Source organism: Gallus gallus, chromosome 1 (assembly GCF_016699485.2).
Source record: "Gallus gallus isolate bGalGal1 chromosome 1, bGalGal1.mat.broiler.GRCg7b, whole genome shotgun sequence".
NCBI classification, from domain to species: Eukaryota; Metazoa; Chordata; class Aves; order Galliformes; family Phasianidae; genus Gallus; species Gallus gallus.
The window spans coordinates 47717726-47744379 of record NC_052532.1 but is presented as its reverse complement, the minus strand read 5'-3'; the positions used below and the strand labels follow the sequence as shown (position 1 = coordinate 47744379).

Here is a 26654-nt window from a genome sequence, read left to right as displayed (position 1 = left end):
GGGATAATAGGAAATACTTCCCAGCAACTGAAACAGATGGCTTATTGTTCTCATCAGCTATGTGACCTTTCCCATTAATATCTACTCTTGCTGCCATGTATGAGCATTCTGCAGCACGTGAACCTTGTGTGACAGTGTCTAGTTCTTTCCCTTGAGGTGTGAAGAAAGCCAAGGCACTCCAAGAATCTTCCCTGTAACACAGATGCCATAACTCTCCATACTTACCCCAGATCTGGCTGACGGTGTCTGCATGCTTGGTTAGCTGAATCAAGCTGCACTCCGAGATCAGCTTTGTCACCAGCACAAGGAAGCTGAACAGCAGCCTATCTGCAGCCTTTTCCTCCTCCTCCTCAGTTATCTGAGAAAATCAGCAAGACCAGAAATATGCCTGAGAGGGTGTGAAGATAGTATTTATTTCCCTACCAGGTATATTTTAAATGAACACCACAAGGAAGCAGAGGACTGACCTGTACCCAGTTTCTATCATCAGCTGAAAGGAAGAAGCTCCTTTAGAGCAACGCTGTGTGTTACTGAACTGCGTGCAGGACCTGACTGCCCACAGTCCCAGCTGGTGGGATGCAGCCAACCCATTCCTCTCCCACAGCGCAGCACAGGGGGTGATCACAGGGCATTTCTCATCACTGCAGATATTTTCATCTCCTGCCAATCTCCACACCCCCGAGGCTCTCCTCCCTTGCTCAGTGTGCTTTCCAGGCACATCAGTAGCACACGCGGCAGCTCCCCAAGTGTCTGGGATCCCTTTGGGAGTGCCACATGCCATGCAGGATCTGAGGCAGCCTTGTCATTCTGAGTTAATTGTGTACACACACACACAAAAAACCCAACAACAACAAAAAAAAACCCCACCACCAACCAACAAAACCAAGGCCTGAAATACAGGAAGGGAATTCCTCAGAAAGTTAAAGTTGTAGGCAGCTGAACAAAGGCAGTCAGTCACAAGCAATTCACTTTCGACCTCCCACACTTACACTGATCTCTGTATCTAGCAGACATTTCCCAGCTAAACAGGTATCAGCATGATACAAGGCTGTTTCCTAACTGAAGAGATTCTAAGCCATCCCAGTGCTAGACGTGCATTCTGCCATTCCTTCCTCCATCCCTTCTCTCCTGCCACCACAGCAAAGACCACGCAAGCACGGAAAGCTGCCTGGGCATAAACACTGCTACAGGGTCTCACGTTGTGCCAGGGAAGGTTCGGTTTGGATATTAGGCACAATTTCTTGTCACACAGAGCGGTGCTGCAGTGGCACAGCTGCCCAGGGAGGTGGTGGAGTCACCGTCCCTGGAGGTGTTCAAGTAAGGGTAGATGTGGCACTGAGGACGTGGTCAGTGGGCATGGTGGGGATGGGCTGATGGTTGGACTGGGTGATCTTAGAGGTCTTTTGCACCCTTAATGATTCTGTGATTCTATGCACCAGTTCAAACAGGCTAAAAATCCAACAGCCCATAACTCAAGGGCTGTCTCAAGAACCCCTTCCACCCATAGAAATCCTGATAGAGGCTAACAAGGAGTAAAGCATCTGCCGGTTACACAGCACGGCTGCAGGAAGGCCAAGGGGCTTTGCAAAGCTCCTTTGCTCCTTGTGCTGTGATAGATGACATGAAATTTGGACCTACAAGCAAAGTATGGTTCCAGGTCAGTGATGTCCCCTTCAGGACACATGTATGTACTTTAGGTATTTCCTCAGTCCCAAACAGTAGCACCAAAGGTTAAATCTCTCCTACAGTTCTTCCCTTTTTCCATTTTCCTTCCCCAAAAGGAAGTGGCAGTATGACTTACGTCTTCAAACTGAACTGGGTTGATTTCTTTCTCAACTAAGGTGAGGACAGCTTCAAGGCGCCGCTCAAACATGACCCCCTCCACTTCCACGAACAAGCCGCACGCCTGGGCAGCCAGCCTCCGGTGTGAGCTCTGCCAACAGAAAGAACACCACCCCCGTTACCTCCAGATCACCAAATCCTGCAGCTTCCACAGGTGAGTAGCAACTATTTGTACCTGTAGCAATGGCATTTTACTAAAGGTTGATTTTCAAACTACTATTGATGTAGGAGGTGCTGCCAGCTAGGGACACAAGCACCTGGCAGGACACATTATCCCAGGGAAGGCGTCCTACAACTAAATGCCAAAGGGCTGTTCCCAGCCCAGTTCCCAGCTGCAGAGCACTGGGGGCAACTTTGCATTCATTGATTCCTTACAATACCATGGGCAGCTTGAAGCTATAAATCAGAACTGAATGCAACAGAGATGACAAGAATGAAGTATTGAAGAACAATTGCTCAGTAGTGCAAAGGGAAAGAAACTGAGTCCTGCTGGAGAATAACTGAACAGCCAGGCACCCAGATCAAAATGGGAGATCTGTAGGACCAGGTTTGCCACCCTCCAGCTGCTGGCCACAATATGAAGCAAGCCTTAGCAAAAGACAGCATGACGGTCAATTAATGGGATCAGAACAGCTGTAAGGAATTTACTCAAATATTAAACCTCAGCAAAGGCTCTTATGGCAAAACACCCGTCCTAGGTGGGACTGTTTGAATGCAGGCAATGCAGCCAGGAGATGTGTAGGCTGAACTTGATCTACAGAAGCAGCAGCAGCTCTCTGCATTTGCTCAGCTACACAAACATTTATCATTTCTCCCTTTCTTCTTGCTATCAAGAAGCATGTTAATGAGTACAACTTTAAAGAGTGTTTCTTCTACATCTTCTCCTGCTCATACTCTTTTCCTAAAGCTCTAACTCAGACTTAACTGAAGCCATCAGTGCACCACACCTGACAGCAGCAATCGCACTTGCCTTAACCTTACTCAGTCCCCAAGGTCTAGACTCAGTCAACAAAAAGAGCACGGAATGAATACCTTCTTGCTGTGAAACCACTCTGTGACCAGCGAAAACAGCAGATCTTGTTTATCGTTGTTTATCTTACTGAGCAGAGACTTGCACGTCAAAGCCGCCATCTTTTTGCACTTGGCCGAGTCGTCGTTTATCATCATCATGCATAAGGAGATGAAAAACAGCCCGCAGTATTTGTGGAGGAGCTCCTGGAAAGAAACAACCATTAGTCAGTGATATATTCCTAAGGAGCTTCTGGCACTGAAAGGGGAAAAGAGGGACATTCGTGGCACAGCCCTGAGTAGGGTTCAAGTCAAGGCAGGTGAATGAACACAGAGGACAGCCCAGCTGCTGGTGCAGGCAGGGAATGCAAAGCAGCCCCCTCCATCCCCTGACTTGGTAATGTGTCCCTAGGACAGGAACTTGAGCGTCAGGGCCTTTCCATAACTAACTTGCATTGAAATGGGTATACGTCTCTAAGCAGTGCCACAGTCAGGCCCAAGGGCTCTTCTCTTGCAGAAAAAGCAGTGCTCTGCTGCCCTACAGAGTTGCTGGGAACCGAGCTGAGGTACTAAAGCTAACCAAGGGTGGAGAGGCACAGCCCACTGCGCTCAGTTTCTCTTCCTTCCTCCCAAACTCTTGCTTGACTGCACTTCTCTCAGCCTCCTGTAAATTCAGTCAAGCTCCAGCTGCAAAGTATCGAAGCAGCATAGCATTTTGTGCATGTTATCCTGCATAGATGCAGTTACTATTTAGCTGTCATTTTGATCCACCCTACCAGGGAGCCCTCTCTCCCCAGTCAGGCCAACAAAACTGGTATTTCACATCACATTCCAGTGCATAAATCTGCATCACATCCATTCAAGCTCCTGCTGACAGAGCTTTGCTTTACTTGCAGACTGAGCACATTAGATCCAGAAGCAATGCGGACTTTCCAGCATGTCAATTCTCTTCTGAAGCAAAGCCAGTTTTTTGGAGATAAGTGAATATTCACTTATGATAGAAGTTCATATGAAATACCAAGTGCTTCCCAAGTAAATGGCTCTAAAAACAGTTACTGCAAGCAGCTGAAAGGAATCAACTGCCTGATGCACAGTACCAAGAGGTCATCGTTACCTGTGGGAACATGTCAAGGAGGTACACAATCATCTCCAGAGCAGATTCTCTTCCAGTTTCATACTCGTAGCTGCAAGGAAATGGTTAACACTTAGAGCTGGGCTCACACTCTGTAAAGCTACTAATCATTTACTAGAACGGCCAGTGCTAGTAACACATGCTGACATGAATCTTTTTACAGCAGCTCCCTGACCAGATCTAATGCTTAGGAGAAGAGAAGCAAACAGGCCACTCAGCTCTACCTGCTACAGAACGGGCACATCCACAGAGAGGTGACTCAGGGCTCCAGCCAACCTGCGCCACATCAGCACTGTGCTGTGGTGCTGAGGGCACAGCAAACTGCTGTCACCTCGAGTGAGGGAGGGGTCATGCTCAGAAGGAGCCTTCAGGCACACAGACTGTTCCTGCTGAACTGCTACACCTGAGACAATTGCCAAGGGACAGCAGTCATATAAATGCACTTTCCCATATCCCTTCTGGATTTTCTAGTTCACCTGGGTCACAAGTGGTGCAACCGGTGGTGGCACTGGGCAGACAACAGCACCTTTGCTCACACAGGTGAAGAACAAAAAAAACCGGCTGGGAAAGGGGGAAGACAGTCCAGTGCACCCACTCCTCCTCATGAACAGCATACAAAAAGGACGATGCTGAAATCATACTTAAAGCACCAAAGTTCTGTACTGAGGGAAAGAGAAGCGGAGAACATAAACTCACTCCAGCTGCGCGAGCATGAAATCCAAATTGGGTTTCAGCTTGTCACCAAGGGGGTAATCCAGAATATACTTCAAGTAAATCTGGAAAACAAAACAACACAACACAACAGAGAAGAGTTACAAGAAACACTTGGACAAGCTTGTAAAAAGGAGATAAGGAATAAGCAGTTATGGGTCAGAATGATGATGAGAATAAACCCTTCCATACTCCTGGATGCACTAGTTCCTATTCCACAAGGGGTGAAAGCTCCATGCCTGGAACAGGATCTGCATCTGACGTCTGCCAGATCAGTCCTCAGAGCATTACTGTGCCTTGCCCAGGCTTCTGTTAACAGAAATTCAGCACTCTTCATAATTCATCTGCTTCCTGTGGAGAAGCTGTGTTTGACCACGCACAGCTCCTGCTGCAGCTGTATCCCAACGCTTGAAATGAAGCAACCAACTCCATTTTTTGGTTGCTTTTAGCTGTTTTTAGCTTAGAAAGAAATAGCGGGAAGGAATCACGGTTTGTGGCAAATTCTCTTCTGCTGGGATACAGAAAACAGCAAGTTACACCAGCTTAAAAGCTTTCAAAGGAGGAGCTGTGTCAGTGCTGCTGAGTAGCCCTGTGAAGGCAAGCCATGGCAAGTAGTTTCACTGCAGGCAGGCAGCCTGAAATTCTGCTATGGCTCTCACAAGAGCTAAAACCAGCCAGACAACAAGGGAACAAGGAGCAGGAGGGTGGAGAAACAGGGCTGGGATTCTGTAGAGCGAAGGCACATCTCTATGAGAGATGGGATGGCCTCACAGAACCCTCCAGCCCGTTACTGCTGTAAAGAACATGGACTTCTCATGGCACCCACCTGCCTGCACTGGACTCGCACTGGCTCACTCTGGCCTGTGATGGCAAGCTGAGCAACCTTCTGCATCACATCATCAATCTCAGGGACAATCAGCTTCCTGGATAAAATAGCCTGAAAATGCAAAAGCACAGCTGGAGTCACGTCATTTTGTTTGCAGTGTGAGATGCAGCATTATAACCACTGGTTACATCGGTATCAAGTGGTACAGTAACACTGACATATCTTCCAAACAACAAAGAAAAATGTGAAAAAAGTTGGCTTGCAAATCCATATCTTCTTTTGGAGGACACAGAATACCTGGTCTAATGGTTAGGGATGTGAATTCTTTAGCAAAAACATCCTGCCACCCAAATGCATCCTCATACACAACATGACAGGATGAGGTAATGGCTTTAAGTGGCACCACGGGAGGCTCAGGTTGGATATGAGGAACAATTTCTTCCCTTTAGAAAAAGCGGTGCTGCAGTGGCACAGCTGCCCAGGGAGGTGGTGGAGTCACCGTTCCTGAAGGTGTTCCAGAGATGTGTGGATGTGGCACTGAGGGCTGTGGTCAGTGGGCATGGTGGGGATGGGCTGGTGGTTGGACCAGGTGATCTTAGAGGTCTTTTCCAACCTTAATAATTCTGTGATTCTGTGTGTATCAAAGAGCCTCCCAAACAATTTCGAACAGAGGATACGGGTTGAACAGGAAAGCTCTGCTGCTTTTCCTTTCTTCCCCGTTTTCCTTTTCTGTAACAGAGAAGCTCAGTGGTACTCTGCAGACTGTTCCAGACATGAGATCTTACAAACACCCACCAAAATGTAATCACTACCATTCCAGTGGTTCACAAAGCCCATCCACTTACTCCACAGAAATACCTTTAGAAGGCCAAAGGCAGTGGCTTGCCGTGATGAATCATAAATATCTTCTTCAGCAAAGCCAAGCAGTACTTGGAGCTGTTTGCTTGTTATTTGGCTCTTTGCATTCTTCACAAGTATTGTTACGGACTGCAAAGTCAAATTGCACATTGTCAATACACATACAGCTCCATAAAATATAACCCCACACCAAAACCTGACTGTTTATAGCACTTGGGTCTGACAGGACAAACTGCTGCTCTTAAATGTGCAGCTAAAACTGTTTCCAGTGCTGTTTGCTCTGCTTTCAGCTGGCAAATTTGAGATGAAAACTGAATACAAGCAAATACACAAATGCAGTCCTTGAAACGAGTGGGGACGCTCACTGACATGAGCCACAGTGCAGCAACACAGACTGGAAGAGGACAAAATCCTTCTGGCACTGGGGCTCTCACTACCCCTTAAGATTTGAAAGCTGTAATTAACTCAGCAATGCACTGAGAAAACACATAAAGAAAGATGGTGCACACAGTAACAGCAGATCCTACTACAATTAATTGCCCTCCTACAATGGCCTTACTTCTGTGAGAGTTTATTCCAATGAATCATGGTAAGAGCTGGCTCCTCAAGCTCAAAACTGATGCCTCTCACAGGGTGGTAATAAGTTACTATCAAAGGAAAGAAAGAAGGCAAATCTCCTTCTGTAAAACACCACCCCTCAGCTCCAAGCTGTGCGCAGCTCCAAAGGATAACTTTCTCTAAGTCTGCACTGCGGAAAGACTCCGGGCAAGACCCCATTTCCCACTGCCTTGTGGTCTCCAGACTAACTCCCCAGGACCAGCTACAGGAGGGATGTGCAGCGGAAGAAGTCTTGTTCTACAGAATTAATTCTAAAGGACAGGTGAGCAGACCTCACTCTGACTTACTTTGAAACAGTTCACAACCAAGTGGAAATTCTGGCCTTTGGCTACTCCTGTCTTGGCAAATTCTTTCAGCAAGAGGAACAGCTGCTTGATTAGCGACTCCAGATTTGTATTGATCGAAGGCAAAGGGAACTTTAGAATCCATACTAAGGACTGCAGAGCACCAGTTATCACCTGTAAGAAAGAGCCAGAAATCAGCATGTGGGTACAATGGTACCGAAAGAACACTTCTCACTCTGCTACAAATGTTTTCAGGCTGTTTGCAACTGTAGTAAAAAGGAATTAGCTAACATCAACATCTTTCAAACCATTCATATGCCATACAAAGGGTTTCTTAGTTCTAAGAACACTATCTGCCACTCTCCAATTCTCCAACTTGGATTTTAGGAGGTAAAGACATGAACACAGTGTTGATTCAGCAGAGGGCAGGAACTCCTTCTGAAGCAGAAGTGCCTTCAAGGCACAGAAGCTGCTCTGCCAAAAAAAACACGTCACCTGAAAGCCCTGCTAGAAGTATCTCACACGCTGTCTGAGGCACATCTCCCATGCCTGGGAAACTTGGGGTTTAATAGTTTCCCTCCTAGGCTCTCTCAAACCCAGGGAGGCTGCGGTGCTGGGCACAAAGATATCAAGAGCTGGATCAAAAGAAAACACAGCTGTTCTGTGCAGCTGCAGGATCTCAGGAACCTCCTCACAGATGGCCTGTGAAGTCCTTGTATGAACGTGCTCCTGGAGAACTTGCCCGTATTTGAACTAGCAGTAATAGAAGCAGAACATTCAGTCCTCCATCAGCCACAATCTCCCCTCACTCTTGGGACAGCTTTGTTCTCAGACAACTTAACTGCACACCTATGAAATTAGGCTTGAAAACAGAATGCCCCTCTTTGCTTTTGCATATCTACAGCAAGATGACATTTGCGGGCAGGACCCTTTCTAGCTGAAGAGATGGGCTCCATCGCAGAACCGTACCTTGACATCCATGGATTTCAGGCAGTCTATGAGTAGCTGAACAAAGGGGTCTAACATTTCCAAAACATGTTCGTCAGAAGAATTTACTTTGGATCTCTTCAGGCTCATGTGTAGCAGCTAGCACAGAAAACAAGAGACATTCATCTCAAAGTTAGACTGGAACTCAAGTTCAAGTAAACTCCCACGTTGGTTTGGGTTATAGTAGAATTCATGCCTATTAAAATATCTGCAACAGGCTGAGCTCTCGAAGAGGCATCATTGGAGTTACCACATGCAAAACAAAGTTAAGGCAAATGGTTATACTGTTAACAATACGTATTCAGAATACCTTTTGGATACTCTTAACAAAAATACTGGTTTCACAGCTTTCTCTTTCTCTCTGAGGAGATCCTTACCCGAAGTCCTGATTCAACCAAGATATACGTGTTGGTCCTTCTGCTGACAGGGGCTTTCTGTCCCCCTCTCGTGGGTGTGGGCTGGAGCAGCAGGCAGCTCTCTGGTTGCAGCCGAGGATCTGGAGGAGGGGCTGCTTTTGTTCTGAAAAGAAGGCATATGGCAAAGGTGAAAATTCAGACTGCAGCCCTCTCCACATCAAGTTTGCTGTGGAGAGAGCTGGAGTGTGCTCAAAGCCACATAGCACATAAAAACAGGCCTGTGAACACAATGAAATAAACTGAATTTGAGAGCAACAGCAGAGATGGGACACTCAGACTTGAACAATGTCACTGTTAAAGTGATTATAAATGCACACTGATTTGTGTAACACTTCCAGTTTTTCCTCTCAGTGAACAGACAGAACATTGGTAGTTCCTTCAAGCAAACCCACCTACTGCATGGCTTACTGATGATTTACTGAAATTTCTGATAGCTTTTAAAAACTGCAAACAACTGTCAGATCCAGGACCCCAGTCACCTCTTATACACTAGTTTGTAGCTCCCTCCTTACCATCATCACCTGTACCTTAACTGAAACCAGATGGTGAAAGAGCACTACTCAAGAGCACTTGCAAGAGTAGATTCCCATTAGTGCAGGAAGGGATAACTTTCATTTCCAAGCTTTCCCCTCCCCCTCTGGCTGCCCAAATTATTTGCTTATAGCAAAAAGCAAGGGCATATAAATGGAAGGAAACCCTCATCCATTTGGTTTGAGAGCTGCAAGCAAACCTCCCAAGTGATAACAGAGCAGCTGGGTAACCTCTTGGAACTCACTTGGCCTTCTCTGTGAGCAGAGGCAAGTTTTCACTGATGAGACCATGGCTGAGGAGGAGGAGAGATTCGGCATTCATGTCCGAGTTGAAGATCAGACCTGCCATGATGTGACGCAGCGCCTCGTGCACCTTCCGGACTATCTTCAAGCTTGTGGTGGTCTCCAGGATCTGCAAAGGCATCACCATGAGAATCAGGAGGGCAGTGATCTGACATCAGAAGTCGTAGGAAAAGCCAGAACAATTCCTTCAACATGACCTGTCTAAAGCCCCCAGCTCTCCCATCACCTCAACTCTGCTCCACCATCCCTCCTTTTCTGACTCTCCCCAGACTCCAACCAGTTCACCTGTCACCACCAAGACAATCCAGAGCTCTTGAGTAAATGGGGTCCATTTCTGCATGAGCTTGCACCCACTCAAAAAACTGCATCTCTGTAAAGGCAATTACTGCACATGTACAGAGACTTCATACATTTTGGTGATGTGCTGCCTCCCAAAAGAAAACAGGGAGCCATAGTGGGATTACGTAGGTAGCCATCCGCAGGCTCTAGAGTTTCTTCAGATCACAAAGAATTGAGAGTACTCAGAGTAAAGCAAGGCTCTGGCTGCCTTTTCTTACCTCTTTCAGTGGCAGAATAAGTTTAGTCACCTGGCCCTTTCCTATGTATTTTCCAAGAATTTCATAGGAATCGTAACTCTTGTTCTTGCGTGCTTCCATGACCTTGGAGACAATTCCCTTTACTTCCTTCTCTTCAGCTACATCCCCGAACAGCTCTTGGTTGAAAATCTTTGGAAAGCAGCCCAAAGAAATCAAGGAGAGGAACAGAAGAACAGAGCAAGATTCTTCCATTAACAGCAGAACCACATTATTTTTCCCCAGCTGCAGAAAACTCAGTTCCTCAGGTTCCCCACAAATCATGCCCACCTTTCCTTTGTTAACATAAGACATCCCAGTCTGAACACACCAGATGGGGGAAGCTGTTTTCACAACCCTCTGTGGTGTTTTGATAGAAATAGTGGGATTCCAGTCAGATCAAGCTGACCGTTCAGAAGCACTTCAAGAGGCTGAAGCAGCGGGCAGAGAGGAACTTCTTAAAATACAACAGAAAAGTGCAAGTGGGAGGAATAACTCTACTGAATAGATATCTGTCATCTTTTGCTCAGCCATTTAGGCCACAGAGAAACACAGTTAAGTGTCTTAATCTTGAATCACCCCCCTCCCAAGATGCAGGGCTCAAGAAACAGCCCCAGAAGCACTCTGCTCTTCTACCAGAGGCATGCTGATGCCTCAGTAGAAAAGTCTCTTCCCCTTGAAGTAAAAGCACAACCAGCCCTGTTTGCCATCAAGTCTGAGGCAACCTACACACAACCTTCTCCTCCTCTTAGATTCTCCCCCAAGCATTTCATGATGCTACTTCCTTCAATCTTTAATAACTTTTACCTCAATCAGGATGTCTAAGCAGGGGTCCAAATCACCAGCACTCAGCCTGGTAGTAAGACCCTTCAGTAGCAGGTTCACAGTGAAAGTCAGCACATGGAGCTAGAGAAGAAGAGAACAGATCAAGTTTCCAATCCCCTGCGTGGACTTCCTGTATAATTGGATAGCTAGACTCCTATACAAAGACATCACAACTCACACAACACACTTGAGCTCTTGCTACAGGAAAGAATACTGGGAGGATAGGAATCCTCATACAGGCTGCAGGAAAAGGACCTCCATCCCTCCACACACTGGCAAAGGGTTGGAATTCTCTCTTTCCCCAATGCTTTCAGGACTATTTTAGGCTGTCCTAATCAGTGCTTTCACTGTTATAGTCAGTAGAAGCTCTCACTTTTCCACTGTGGTAATTCATATCAGAATTATCTTGCCACAAACCACTGTGTGAAGAGGAAAGATGAGTTGAGAGCTAGGATCTTGGCTCTGTAACTAAGCAGCAAGAGTTCAATTAATATCACTACATATCGTCTACATAGTCTCATTGGCAATTCACTTCAGACAACGCTTGGCCCTAATGAACTTACTGCAAAGATTCCCAGTAATTCTACTGGAACCAGAAATTCATTCTTCAACTCCATACCTCAACTCTTCACTGAGAAAATGGAGATCTTCTCTTCTTTCCTGCTTAGACTGCAAGTCCTTTGGGTACAGACCCTCAGTCAACATACGTTTATATACTACTTGAAATATCAAAGACTAATGTAGGCATAGCAGTAGTACTTAGTTCTACGATACCCATCTGCTCTCCCAGTGCAAAACAACTTCAGTAGCAATTTCCCTTTGGATTCTTCTAACACACACACAAACCCTCCAAAAAAAAAAACCCCAAAAATTTACTAAGAATAGAAGACAAAGAATTTCAGCATTACCTGGTACCCATGGATGAGGGTTGATTGCATCTCTTTTAAAACGTACAGAAGGTATTGCACTCCCAACACTTCCATGATTTTAGTGAGGGTATTACGAGCAACATCCCGGATTTCCTGAAATCTGTTCCTCAGAAATGAGCAGACCTTCAGGAGGATGCTGGAAGCAGACAGACAACTTAGTTCAGCCCCTAAGCACAGTAGAACTAATTACACTACTAGGCAAGGAGGTGGCTTTCAAGGATGTTTTTATAAGCTCAAAGTCAACCTCTAGGAAGGGCTTTACAGTCACACACAGATCTACTGTCCTTCAAAAAACTTAACAGATTTTGTCCTTTCTGTATGCTACTCTTTCTTCAGCTCTGCCACTCCTACCTTTGCAGTCTGCTTCACAGCTCTGCTCTTATTTAAGGATTTACCAAGTCCTTTTCAAACTTAGCTCTGCAGAACTCCAATGCAAGGGGGAACATAACTAAGAAAATGCACTTCCAAATAAAAAGAACTTCTTACGGCCTGTCAGGACGTCCCTCCAGTATTTAGCCATGTGTATAACCACAGTTTAGTAAAGATACCTGTTCTGATTCCCAAAAAAATGAGTGGTATTCAAAGAGCTTCTCCAGGACCTACCTTGGCAGGTTGGCTTCCATCACTTCTTGGGGAAGACACTGCATCACCCTGACCATTGCAAAAGCTAAAGGCACACGGACTACCTCGTCATCATTCACAACACTGGATTTCACAAGCTTGTGTTCTTCATCTCTTTTAACCTTTTTAAGACAGAGCAAGACACAGTGCAAGTAAATATAAAGAAGTGTAACGAACAGTTCAAAAAAAGTAATGTTTTTTCTCAGTAAAACCCAAGAAGAGGCCAATACTGCAAGTTGATTTCCAATCCTGACTACATGACAAACCTAGGCAGCTAAAGGATGGGCAAGATGAATCCCTGCATTTTCTATAAGGAAAGCTGGGTGCTAATAAGTGGCTGAGAAATTTTCAAGAGGCTGCACTAAGTGAATTGCTTCACACCTACACTGACCAGAGGGTCTGTCAGCTCTCCTGATGGCACATCAAATGGGATAAGTCTCTTCTCTGATTTCAGGTGGTTTCTCTCCACTTGTGTCCATTTTTTTTTAATGCACTACACTTCAGCAGGGCTCTTTCCAGTACCACCCCAACCCTCACAGTAGCAGCATAGGTCAGCAAACATCCTTTCCAATGCCAGCTTCTCACCTTTGCAACAATGCACCGGTGCAATTTAGGCAAAATGTTGACTATAACTGTATCTTGAATGTGTTTGATCAGACACTCCAGCTCTTCTTTATTTCGGGGTAAGAAGGAAACTGGTTTTGCTACTTGCTCAGTGTTTTCAGGTGTCTCAGCTGCCTTTTCAGGCAGAACCAGCTCAGGTTCTGCTGTTTCTTCACGGATATTCTCCCTCTTGTCTTCCTCAACCACTTCCTCTTCCGCTTCACTCTGTTCCAGCTCCATGCCTTCTTCACCTTCCACCTCTGGCTCAAGATCCATGGCAGCAGCTTCTGTAGAGTAATTATTAAAATCACAGGTAAATACTGAAGACAACGTAACTGGAGCCCTTGAAACAGACTCTTGGGATGGCTTTGATCTGGACAGAACTCCTACCTTCCATCAGTAACAGTAAACAATCAATAAACATCAGAGCTGCTCTACTGGGCAGAGAAGTTCTGGCATGCTGATTTCTGATAATCACCCCTCAGGGCTTGGCTTAAAGCAAAGACTAAGTTGTTCTTCAGCTGAACTCCGTAGACAGTTTAACAAAGCTCAATGCCCTTGAACCTCAGTGAACTGCCATTCATTTACATTTGGTAGTTTCACAAGGCAAGAAGTACTGACAAGCACATCTGTGAGATATATTTCTTCCTCCTCAGAATATCCCAAAGGCCACAGCATAAATGAGCATAATGGTGGGACAAGACAAAACACATAATTTTTCCTCATGACACCTCAGGGGAAGAGGGCCAGGGCACAAAGCACTCTACTCAGGCTAAGGATAAGAGTGATAGGAACCAAGGACAAGATAAAATGTAGCAGCACTGCAGTTGGGTATAGACCATGGAGAACCTCCCGGATTAACATAATCCCAGTCTGAGCTGGACTGTTTCATGGAAGCCTGGGATGGAGAGGTAATGTGGAGGTGAGTCCCCCAACCTCTATTCACTGTGTCAGAACACAGGAAGACATTCTGTACAGCTCCTGAGAAGGTAAATTAAAACTGGTTTTTCAACATGTACATTTTAAAAAGCCATGAGTAGCCAACCTCCAAAGTAAAAATGCATCAATCAGCTGCATATTGAGCAATTAGAGGGAGCGTCTCTATCATCAGGGGCAGACAGCTCACCTTGGTTCTCAATGGTCACAAGCTGTTTTTCAAGTGTTTCATGGTCAAAGTGAAAGGCTTCCAGCACCGTCTCTAACAAGCTGAAAAAGAAACACACAAACAGAGATATGCTCTCTGCACAAAAAGGAGGGGCTGCATAGAACCCACACAACATAAAATCTTAAAACTGCTTTAAAAGTATTTCAGACTGAGTGGCAGTGTAGCTTAACAAGGTTTCTCCTAAAATAACAGATCAGAAAACAAAAACGGGTTGCTTTTCATCTAGATGGATTCTGTCACCTAGCTCAGTGTGAAACCTCACTGACAGTGGTACTGGAGTTGCAGAGGCATCCCAGGAGCTGGGAAAGACAAACAAGAGCAGAAAATCTAATGCTCTCTTGCACACAGTGAGACACAGCAAGTGAAAGCAATGACCTATTCATCCTTCTTAGCTCACTTACACAGAACTGCAAAGCCATGCCCACTTCCATTCGCATAAGTGAGAAATCTCTCATGCTAGTGAAGAGTTTAAAATCCACGCGATGCTCCTTAAGGCACTGATTTTTGCCTTCGTCTTTGAAGCTAGAGCAGCATCACTTATGGTACCCACCTGACTCCCAACTTGGGGCTGATCTGCCCCGTCTGCAGGACATGGATGAAATGCTTTAAGTGGTACAAATATGCTGACCACGAGAGATGCCGGCAGATGGCTCCAACAACTTCAACAGAGGCTGTTACCATGTTTTCATGCTGCCCAAAGAACAGAAATTAAGACACTTAGTATTTATTCATGCCATCTAAAGCATACTTTACTCAAAGTAACAGAAGCCAGAAGTAACTCCTGTCTGTTGAGGATGTTTGGTATTCCGCTTTATTAGATCTCCTCTCAGTTACCAGGTTAAACAAATACAACAACACAGCTCACCAAGCAGATCTCCAGACCCACTTCCTCCAAACATTTCTGTAGTTTATCTTATCTCACATAACTAAATCTATGGGCCCACTTCTGTGAGGAACTGAAAGCAGTCACAATACATAATAACATCACACATCGCTAACCTACTGCTAATGTAAAAGAAAACGGGTTTGTTTCTTCAAGGTTTCAGTCGATGTATTTTCTGTCAATATATTTTCCCTCTTGTTGGTCAAAGGGCAGCAACATTCACCCTGTCAATGGGCACAGACTGTATGACTGCAGGTGCTGGCTCATGTGCCTGAGCAATAATTCAGGCACAATTCAGAAGAATGTTTCTGAAAGGAAGTGAATTACCCAAATGACACCTGCTTGGTCTGACATAAGCAGCTCTGCTGTTCTCCTGATAGCGTGCAAGGAACTGTACAGCTGTACAACTGCGTCTGTCTACACTGATGTTACAAGTAATTTCATCTCACGCTTTAAATAAAAGGTATGGAAAGCGACTAAGTGAATGCTGCTCTTCAAACATTATTTACAAAGCTGCTGCTGGCTGAGAACCTCTGAAATCAGTTCTTTCAGCCCCCCTTACAGTCCCAGTGAAAACGTTATTTATTACCAACTCAGCTACTGTGTACAGCCCATGTCTCACACACACCCTTTCTACTGCCCAATCTCACAACTGAACATGAAGAGAGTAGTATGGAGGGAGAGGGGGAAAAACCAAATGGATTACAAAAAATGTAAACTGATATAAACCCAAGTTAAAAAAACAAAAACAAAACACAACCCAAACAACAACAAAACCTGAACTGAAAGCCCAAGCCATACAGGGTTAGAGCCTTAGTTTGGAGAAATAGGACAGGTTTAGCAGGTAAAGAATTGGATCCAGATTGCATCTGCATCCTCCAAACCCTCTTTCTGTCACTGAAAGAAGCACAGCACTCTCCTGTGAAAGGGGAACACTCACTCCATAAACCCATCAGCCTTTTAAAGCAGCTGGTCTTTTAAGGAGAGCAATACAAGCAAGGCAAAAATACAAAAACTGATGGATACAATTTACAAGTCTACCTTCAGCATTTTTTCACTAAAAATGGCAGTAGTAGCATAAGGCATGATGTAGTTCTGCAGGGATTTAGAAGACAGCACAAGTTTCTTCTCGGTCAGCTGCTTAGCCAGTCTCCTCAGAGCTCGTGCCCTCCTGTGGATCTGAGCCAAACAAAAGGGAGAGTGAATGAGGTGGCCCTTGAGTCACACTAGCACAAGGGAGCACACACATCCAGCAGCAGTCGTGCAGGTGGCTCAATCTGAGGTAATGACATAAACACAGTACAGTCATCTCCAAGGGTAGGATTTTTATCTGGGCTTTCACTAGACTTTCGCCCCAATAAATATTATATCTCAATGAGATACTTCACTGTGAATTAACAAGCACAAGAACGTGCCATCTTTGGGTATCAGACATACTCCATGTCCATACCTCTTCTTCTTTTTTCACATGACATCTAATGATACTGGTTCAATTCTTCCTTAAAGACACGGCATAAGTGATTTGGAGAACATTACTCCACAGTAAAATACTTCTGCTTTGGTAAGGGGCATTAAGGAATGTGCGTTGCCTTTTACCTGCATGTGTTTCATGTTCTCAAAGAAGTCCATGTCAGGATCATGGCAGTTGGTCAGCTGGACCAAATCCCGGAATTCAGGATTTGCTGGGAACGTCTGAATGAGGCAGGAAAGCAAAGACGTGTAGTCTTGCTGGATGCTCTGTAAAGAATAAGACATGAAGGTTAAGCACCCCTTAGAAAGAAAGGTAGCTCCATGCTCCTCAGAACAACTATGCTGCCACTTGTGTGTTTGATGCCAACAGGTCACATTATTTGGTAACACCAAATACACCTGTAGTTTAGACTGCACATACATTAAAGCTTCTGCTCCAAAGAATGAGCTACAACTCAGAAAAGCTAAATAGAAAGAAAAAACCCCACACAACAATGGGGTTCTATAATTTTTTAGATTTTATTATGATCTCAAGTGAAGGTTAAGTTTGATTACAGCACGTATCTGCAACTTCAGTGGTGGGTTCACTCTGAGGGGCAGCTAAACTTCACCACAACCACTCACTCACTCGCCCCACCCACCTCAAAGGAAGAGGGGGAGAAAATACAATGAAAATGGGGTCACGGGTTGAGATGAGGACAACGAGATTGCTTACCAATTGCTTTCATGGGCAAAATAGGCCCAATGTAAGGAGATAAATATAATTGCCTATAGCAAATTATGAAGAAATTAAAAGCAAACGAAAATCTCCTTTCCCCCCTTCATCCTCTCCGACCTTCTCCCTCATCAAGCAGTGTAGTGTAACAGGGAATGGAGACTGTGGTCAGTCCTTAATCATTAGTCCCTGTCACCCCTTCACTCTCTGCCCCTGCTCCATGTGGGATCTCTCCCACACGATGACATCTTTCCAGAACTGTTCCCGTGTGGGCTTCCCACAGACAGCAGTTCTTTAAGCACTGCTCCAACATGGGTCCACACCACAGGGACCCATCCTTCAGGAGCACAGTGCTCCAGCACGAGTCCCCATGGCCAGCAGCAGGTCCCTTCTGGAGCTGGAGCTGGCTCTGATCTGACCTGGGGCACCTGCTGGGCTCTGCTCACACAGGCTGCCCCTGTAGCCTTCCTATTACCAGGGCCTTGCCACATAAACCCAATACAATATAATTTCAAGAAGAAACTCAAAGGACTCATCTCTAAAATTCTCGGATGCCCTGCTGTCCCAAGACACCCGGATATAGGTCATCAGATAGCAGTGCCTTACCTCAGTCTTACTCTTCAGCCCCCTTCTCAGAGACTCCAGAAGAGTGTGCTGGATTAGCTCCTTGTAGTCCTCTTCTGTGTGGTCGATTTCTGCCAGGCGGTGGATAAAACTGGTGAGGCAAAGGCTTGCGTTGTCACTAAGAGCCATATCTCCCAGCTGAGTGGATGAAGGAATTGTATCATGTGAGTCTGGATACAACAATTTTTTCTACTCAAAAGACTAGAGTGAATAGTAACACCGTACATAGCACAACAAAGTCTATAATCATCCAGTAATTCTACCAACTCCCATAGAAGTTCTACTCTTTAACGTATGCCCACTTTTTCAAACAGACAAAAAATCCTTTGACTCAGCAGCAAGCCTACACAGCCAGAACACACTGCAACAAAAAGAATAGCAGCCTATCAAGATTGCAATATGCCTTCTGTAAAGAAAAAACTGACCAGAGAGTTCCAGGGCTCACTGGTAGACAGGTATAATGGCACTTGGTTTATTCTTCTTGCTGCAGTGCATTTCATAGAAACACAGAATCATAGAATTGTTTGAGTTGGAAGGGACCCTGAAAGGTTACCTGGTCCAACTCCCCTGCAATGAACAGGGACACTATAGCTGATCAGGGTGCTCAGAACCCCTCCAGCCTGACCTTAGATGACCCCAGGGACAGGGCAGCCAGCACTTCTCTGGGCAACCTGTGTCAGTGCCTCACTATCCTTATCATAAAAGAAACCTTTCCTTGTATCTTCAGGACACAAAGAGGAAAAGGCGAGCGGAGGAAACTTAAAAACAGGTGTTTGTGAGAAGAATCCATCTGCTCTCTGAATGCTTTGCAGTGTCAGAAAACAAAACAACAGTCAATGGAATTAATTTTTGCGTGGCAAACGTGACACACAAAGCAAGAGAAGGAACATATAGCCCACCTGGATGGTATAGAAGCAGTTGTGCATAACAGGGATGAGGAAGTTGATATCCACTGTTTGCATTTCTTTGATGTGGGCGGTGATTGACTGGAACGCTGACAGGCGTACATCAAAGTTGATATCATCAAGATGCCGTTGATCAAAGGCATTCAACTAAAAGAGAGCAAGAAGTCATTCATGAAAAAGGCTAGAGACACGACAGCACAATGTTGGGGGAAAAAAGTGAGCAAAGAAGCTGGACATACCTTAACAACATCTGTAATGTATTTCAAGTCACTGTCCAAATCAGATAAAGTCTAAAAAGAAACATAAAGGAAAATAGTTTAAAACTGTTGTAACTGGAGGACTCCAGACTTACTTCCAACTGTAACCATCTGAGATTTAAAAAAATAATAATAATAATTTTAAAAAAAATTACAATATCAGTCCTTTTATAAGCTTAATAAGAGCCATTTTGCCCTCAGTGTATTTCTTCTCTAAGTCAGACTAAGGATCTTTTAACTTCCTAAGTTTCTAAATATTTACACGGAGGATATCCTGGGTTTTCCTACTGAAAAACACCAAAAAATGGATACGTAAGTCACTTCAAAAAGTACAAAACAGCCTGACTGCTATTCACCTGAGAGAAGAATAAGAAGAAAATCAACTACAAGCTGCTAAAAGCCATTCTTATTTCATAAAGACAAAGGATTCATTATCGATGCAGTGTGATTTGGCTTCTCTTCCATGACAGAACCTTTGAGATGCTCACACCAAGAAGGCTGCAAACAAGTTTTACCAGTCTTCTTGCAGTACACTGATGTCTACTATATACGGAACTCTTAGTTCACTTCCACTTAACAGATGATGGAGATTAAAAAGGTTCTTAAGCTCATGTACGACAAAGATAAATGCATTTATTTTGTTCTTGATCTGTTAAAACAATGAGAGAAAAGCACAGAAAGACATGTAAAAACACAGTACCTGAAATACCAAGCACAACTTCTGTCGAGACAGTTTGTTCTGAATGACAGAAAACAGCTTTGCCAGAGGTTTGAGAAAGCTTGCAGGGTTTGAGCAATGCCTCAGCAAGTTCTGCACTGTCTCCAGAATGTCAATCTCTGCATCCTGAAAGAGATACATTGCCATCAGTAACTACTGAAACCTCATGAGATTAATTGGGAAACATTTCAAAACACAGAGTGAACTTTGCTGTATTTTATTCAGATCACAGATACTGAATTTGAACAAAAAATTGGGAGGACATTCATTGCAACCACCGCACTTTAGAAGCACTTGCAATCTTTCAATTAGGCACAAGCACAGAGTTACAGGAGAGTGCTGTCATAATGCTAACTTCTTTCTTGGGTCTTTCCTGTGATTACTCGATGGTCCGAAAACCAATGGAACTTTACAAAGTCATCTTTCTCCAATCCATGAAATGATCATGAACAGTACCACCTACCTGTATGACCTCGCTGAAAGGAAATTACACGCAGTTCACTGAAGATTCACAAACTTAAAGAAATAAACTGTGAACAACAATATGACCATCTGCACAGCGGGAGTTACAGGCTGCGGCCTAGCAGTTCTTTCTGAAACCCTGAAACCTCTTTTTGAGCAACTGTGTCTCACTGAAGAAAAAACAAGACCCATACCATGATCCAAGGATGCAGGCCATCAGGAAATATGGGGGTGGGTTAATAGTACTGTACAACATTTGCTTTTCATCTTCCAACAGACCAATGAAAGCTCAAGTGCACAGCATGTACTACATTCACATACACTCACATTCAGTCCAAATTCTGTAACTTGTGATTCGTGATGTATGAAGCACAAGCTGAAGAGAGCTTTTATTTAAAACACGGCAAGGAATTGGGTGAACTGACTACTGCAGCAAAGGAAGGAAAGACTGTACAAACACTTCTGTAAACCTTTCCCAGGAAAAAAGGCAAAAGTCAGCTGTGGCACTGGCATTCCTGCAAAGCATCCAGTGGCTCTGTACCCATCAACACACAGTAACAGACTGCTGAGTGGACTACAAACATATGAAGACTTGATTTCAGGCTAATCGTGAGAAATGGCACATAACTAATAAGCTTTAAATGCATCTTAAATAAATCTACTTCACAGAAAGGAAACTGCATTTTTAATTAGGGGGGATAACTTATTTCTACTTACTTGCTCAATGTTACTCTGGTGAAGGAAAGGGAGGAGGAGACTCACAAGCACTGAATTCTGACTTTTTTCTTGTATAAATTTGCTGATCCTGCATGATAAAACAATGTAATTTACTGTTTATTTCAACCCAGTTACCAGTATAAAGCAAAGAAGGATTCAGTCAGCACCAGTGCTGTATCACAGGATTTTGTCAGCCCATCCACCTGCACGCAGGCTAATAGACTTCTCCAACAATTCCATGATATCAGCCCAAGTATTTGGTTCCACATGACTACAGTCCTATCTGTACCTTTTCCTACCTCAAGAAGTATTGATTTGATTAACCAGCAAATAGAAACAGCTAGAGTCAATTTCTGAACACTTCCAGTTGGTCATCAGCAGCTCCCAAGGTCAATGACAGACACAGGTATTTTCAAACACTCTAAATTTAAACAGTTTCAGACAACGTTTCTAGTTTTCAGCCTATTAAGAAAAGACTCTTTCTTTCTCCCCCCCCCCCGTAACCCTTCAACTGTTGTGAGCTGTAAAGAATCACTTACTTGGAAAGTATACTCAGCTCTTTGCTGACTTGAGCTCTGTACTTCTTCTTTTTCATTTTCTCCACATTTAACATTGTTTTGCTGAAGTACTGAAGTATGGCAGGAACATGAGGCAGGACCAAGCGACAACCTAGGCTGAGGGTCTCTGTAAGGGATACAGCAGTCAGCAACACTCAAATCTGTTCTGCAAGCAACAAAGCAAGCTCCGTATAACAGAAAGAAGATTCAGGCCCACACAAACAACCGAGGAAATGCAAGCAAAGGAGGTTTCATCCGTGAAAGAAAAATCAGTGGGAATTATGAACATGCTGCTAGGAACGTGCACTGGCACTTGCATTACAGCCCTACTAAGTGTAGGCACTTCATAAGGAATTCCTCCTTATCCACATTCAAACGTGGATCTCACTTGTCATGACATAAGCAGGTGTTAACATTTTTTCAGCAAGCCAAGACAAATCTGTACAATGACTTTTCCCTGAAGTCTCCTTCCCTGTATTCTCACTCAGGTCAAAGACAGTCTCATCATTAATGGCTTCAAGCTGCATCAGGGAAGGTTCAGGCTGGGCATTAGGAAATACTACTTCTCTGAAAGGGTGGTCAGGCACTGGAATGGGCTGCCCAGAGAGGTAGTGGAGTCACCGAGCCTGGAGGTGTTCAAAGAACGTTTGGATGTTGTGTTGAGAGACATGGTTTAGCAAGAACCATTGGTGATGGGTGAATGGTTGGACTGGATGATCCTGTGGGTCTTTTACAACCCTAGCAATTCTATGATTCTCTTTCCAAATCACCCACCAGGCCTCTCATAGCTTTTACACACAGATACCTTCTGTCACTTCTCCAGTGTTTAGGACAACACAGTCAGTCACGTTCAAACTGGAAACCTGCTCTGTGGGTTCAAAATTGGGGCTGTTGAGAAGGCTGTCGGCGATGTCCATCACAAGACTGGATGTTGCCTCAGACAGATTCTTGGCTGACAGGACAGCAAACACATTTGACAGTATATCATACTCTGGACGATCTGGATACTGCTTGGCCAGTAGGGGGAAGTATCTGAGAAGAAGATTATTAAAAAGATACGCTGAAGATTTAAGTACAGAACTTCATAATTCTTTTGTGCAGAGTCATACAAAAAAGTTAACAGGAAAAAGCAGAGATGCCACAGAAATGGGTTATGAAAACTAGAAGGAATGGAGGTTGAAAGGTCATCAAGTTTCTTTTCACACTTCAAGATAGCATCATCTAAGCTTAGTCCTTTCTCTGCAAATGTTTGCCCAAGATTCCTTGCAGAGGTTGCTCCTATCTTAGCAATCCAATGTTTTTAATGTAAGTTTGTGTGCAAGTTCTTCATGCCTACAAATGACAAGTCTCAAAAGGGAAGCTGGACACTTTAGCAAAGGAAAAGCAGTGTGTCAGTGGCAGAGGTGAAAACCACTCAAGATAGCAGAGATGGAATTTCTCACAGTGTCTGCCTCAAAAAAGGCTCTCTTGCAATTTTCAGTCTCAGAATTCCGTGCTGAATTTGCCCATTTTCTTTCACAAAGTAGAAAGAAACAGAGTCAAAAAACAAGAATAAAATAATCTTGTCAAACTATCCTCTCCATCTCCTCAGATGACTTACATAAAAGTAATTGGTTTAGACACTGGTGTATTCTAAGAATTCACTCTCCTCCTGACCTGCGAGCTGGGTTTAGTCTACATATCTGGTTGGTTGCTCATGTATGGGAAAAGCAGCTCACTGAAAATAGCTTCATTGCCATAAAGTGTAAAGCTTCACAACTGCATCTGGGCTGCTATCAAAGCAGTAACAGCCTCGTGGAGAAGATGAGTTTTGACACAATTATTCATAACCTGGTAAGAGTGTTGTGATCATTTCAACAAAAATGCTGTGTATTTGAGAGAAGTACTTGAGTTTCATTGCAAGAGCACGCACTTACCTAGGATTCTTACTCCAGGTGTAAATGAGTTTGAGCAGAAAAGTCGGAGAATACTGGCTCTCTGAGGCCAACCTGCAAACCTGAAGGAGATACAAATCAGACACCAATGCAGTAAAAGTACGTAAGGCCAATTAAAACCCTATTTCTAACAAAGACCCCACTACAAACTATATTGCCGCTTCTACAAAGCGAATCTTTTGTTTTTTTTCTCCATCTCCTTCAATATTTCTTCCCTTACCGTTAGTTTATCTTACTCTCTTTGTACATTGCTCCAGCTACTTTTTCTGTCCTCCCCTAAAAGTGACTCCCATTGATCCCCACTCTTGCCACAGAGACCTAACCACCTTTCCTGGACGTGCCTACGACCCTCAGGCACAACTTGTTCCTCCCACACCTCCAACTTCTTGGCTGCAACAAACTGCAACTCCGGGCACAGCTGCATTAAACCAAGTTTTTATATGTATCAGTTCTACAGCCTTAAAGCTCACAGGTCAAATCACTCTTCTGTCAAAACCAAATCCTCACCAGGTTCACTGGCAGAAATTGCCCCTAGAGGGAGCTTCTGAATCATGCTACAATCCAAACTCCAAAATTAGCACTGTCTTCCTAAAATCCAACAGGAAAGCAGGAATTATAACTTTTCAACAATTCTACATCCTGTTTAGATTTACTGTGTTTCCAAACACAATGCTCCCATAAGCATTAAGTGTTTTACTGACCCAGTGCCTGAACTACATGCTTTTACTGCTCTGGGACCAAAGTAAGTTTTCACTGCTTTGCTCCACATGGCTTTGGAAGACTGGGATGGACAAGTCCCTGCTGCTCAGCCTCGTGAAATACACAGCTATATATACTGCTTGACGTGATCAGTGCAGTTTAATTTTCAATACTATGTATTCTCTCTCCCTCTCCCAACAGTGCGTTTTCCCAACTAAAAGGGGGTCTGAACTTCTCTGATGAAAGCTGCAACCCTCTGCTTTGCCACTGTGCTCAAAAGGGACTCCTGGCAGGACAGCAGAAAAGCGCACAGCCCACTGATGGACGATGCTGCAGTCCTTCCTTTCTGGCAGCAGCAGGAAAGCCCACTTATGTTTGTTTCTGTAATCCTCCATCACAGGTCCAGTAACTTTCAGACAGAAAACCAACAAAATGCACCTAGGACTGACCCAGAAGTATCATTTTGCTTCCCTGAAGAAGAAACCTGCTTCTGTGGCTAAAGAACAGAGACATCACATCTATTTTACTCAGAAGAACTCATTTGTACTTAAGCCTCTGACTTAATTACTCCAGGACTAATCAGACTTGAGCCCAATCTGCCCTTCCACACATACATCAGAATGATAAAGAACTGGAGCTCTATGCACGGTACAGGTTACGTAGATGCCAGTCTGGAAGAAGAAACACATTACCTGAGGCCATACCACTGCATGGAAAACTGCATCAATCTCTTCCACGCTAAAGCTGTAGGTCTCATGATCAGAAAAAAACTCAACCACAAGCTTGAGTCCAAAGCGTCTCAAGTTCTTCAGAGGATTAATCAACCGTGGTTGAACCTGCAAAAACAAAATAGCAGAGAAAACAGTAAAACCTCTGCAAGAACAATCGCTATTTGCTCTGAAATTAAATATAGCAATTCACTGGCCACAGATAGAACAGAATGCAGTAAGCTACAGCATTTGGTTACAGAAGGATGTTCCACACACTTTCTGGGGAAAATGTTTAAGGAAGGAAGTCAGCCATACAGCTAATCACAAGGTCATTCACACACTGCTGCATCCTGACTCTTCTCCCTGTTATGATTTGAGTAACCTGAATTATTTCTATATCATGCGATGCAGCTTATGGAAAAATCCTGAGACAATTCCAAGAACAGGTACACCATACAGTACAGAGGTACTGACTCCTGTCTCAGAAACAACAGAGCCATGTCAGACTAAGACTGGAACTACATCTTGGGATCCTCAGGGCCTCCATTATGCATCACGATCCACCACACTGAATGAACACACGTAGGTCCTTATTTTGCAAAGCGGCTTTGGTGCCAAAGCCCCACTGAAAGATATGATGCTTTTGAACTTGTCTACAGATCTCTGCAGACAACACCCTCTACAATGTAATACACTGTCTTTGCATCCAAAATTGTATGCAAAAAGAGGAGGCAGTAGAAAAGGAATCAAAGATGCTCTTGCTTGGAGTCTTCCAAGCTCTGCTGAAATGCAGTAATGTAATGGTGTGCAAGCAGCTTCCAAGCAGCAACAAGCTGCCTGAAGGGCCAAACACCTGATCCTGCCATCATCACCCAGCAAGCACAAACCAGCCTGCTATTGCTAATGGTGACCCTTATTTTAACTGCCAGAAGAGCAGTCCTCTGAGATCAAGACTTTGAGGGGACAAAGAAACTCACCACTGAACACAGTCAGAAGGAAATAGGAAATGAATAACTTAGCTTAAAACTTTCAGTGTAGATGTTTAACTCTCCAGGCATTATCAGCTTGCAATAAATTACTCTCAACCCCCAAGAATGTCAGGTAATCATTAGCCAAGACAAACAGATTTCTCACACTCCTCCTTGAGCTTTTAACATCTTATAGACTAATGAAGTGCTAAATTAAGTTCAGGAAAATGATAAACTGTCACTCCCCAAGGAACAAAGTGGTGCCAGGTTTATGGTAGTAGCCCAGGCAAAAACTTGACAAGCCCAGCAATGAATGAAGCAGCTCTTGAAACTCCTCTCTCAGTTTAACATGTAAGAACATATAATCCACTGCTAAAGTCAGACTATGGGATGCTACGATCCTAATGAACTGACTGCAAGGGTTTGTGTTGTTGATAGATTGTTTTCAAGGCAAGTTCTGTCTTCAGTTGTTCACAGTTGGGTCCTGGCAAGAACATACACATGGTGACAGAGCCTTCATTACCTAACATCCCTCGCTCAGTCTATCATTGCAAAATTCCTTTCAACACATGACTTGCTCAGTCCACCATCTCATAATTCCTTTCAACAACGCAGTGATGACGATGACTGTGCAGTTTGTCTGTTTCTCACCTATGATCAGGCTCTGCACAGGACTAGACTTCAGCATTTTCTGTCCTGCTTGGTTTGAAGCCTGACAAAGGCACTGGTTTTAGAAAGGCAGAAAAGCCAGGCTCAAAGTTATTAATTCCAAGCAATTGGTAACAGTGCCCACGAGATAACAGGG

At 44.2% G+C, this 26654-nt stretch overlaps 1 protein-coding gene across 1 annotated transcript in view; it reads right to left on the bottom strand.

Moving 5' to 3' along the window:
• UTP20 (UTP20, small subunit processome component) overlaps positions 1–26654 on the bottom strand; it is a 59850-nt gene that overhangs the window by 5451 nt on the left and 27745 nt on the right. Inside the window, exons 28-56 of the mRNA XM_004937659.5 lie at positions 24864–25007; positions 23455–23534; positions 22344–22570; positions 21521–21665; positions 20982–21069; positions 19785–19928; positions 19067–19117; positions 18822–18974; positions 17905–18060; positions 16710–16850; positions 16155–16292; positions 14781–14920; positions 14192–14271; positions 13048–13352; positions 12445–12584; positions 11821–11977; positions 10895–10993; positions 10073–10240; positions 9458–9624; positions 8644–8785; positions 8249–8365; positions 7283–7453; positions 6378–6506; positions 5520–5630; positions 4679–4758; positions 3965–4034; positions 2875–3057; positions 1802–1933; positions 226–358 (exon numbers count right to left, since the gene is read on the bottom strand). Coding sequence (XP_004937716.2) covers positions 226–358; positions 1802–1933; positions 2875–3057; positions 3965–4034; positions 4679–4758; positions 5520–5630; positions 6378–6506; positions 7283–7453; positions 8249–8365; positions 8644–8785; positions 9458–9624; positions 10073–10240; positions 10895–10993; positions 11821–11977; positions 12445–12584; positions 13048–13352; positions 14192–14271; positions 14781–14920; positions 16155–16292; positions 16710–16850; positions 17905–18060; positions 18822–18974; positions 19067–19117; positions 19785–19928; positions 20982–21069; positions 21521–21665; positions 22344–22570; positions 23455–23534; positions 24864–25007 — 3991 coding nt within the window. The remainder of the gene's footprint in view (positions 1–225; positions 359–1801; positions 1934–2874; positions 3058–3964; positions 4035–4678; positions 4759–5519; positions 5631–6377; positions 6507–7282; positions 7454–8248; positions 8366–8643; positions 8786–9457; positions 9625–10072; positions 10241–10894; positions 10994–11820; positions 11978–12444; positions 12585–13047; positions 13353–14191; positions 14272–14780; positions 14921–16154; positions 16293–16709; positions 16851–17904; positions 18061–18821; positions 18975–19066; positions 19118–19784; positions 19929–20981; positions 21070–21520; positions 21666–22343; positions 22571–23454; positions 23535–24863; positions 25008–26654) is intronic.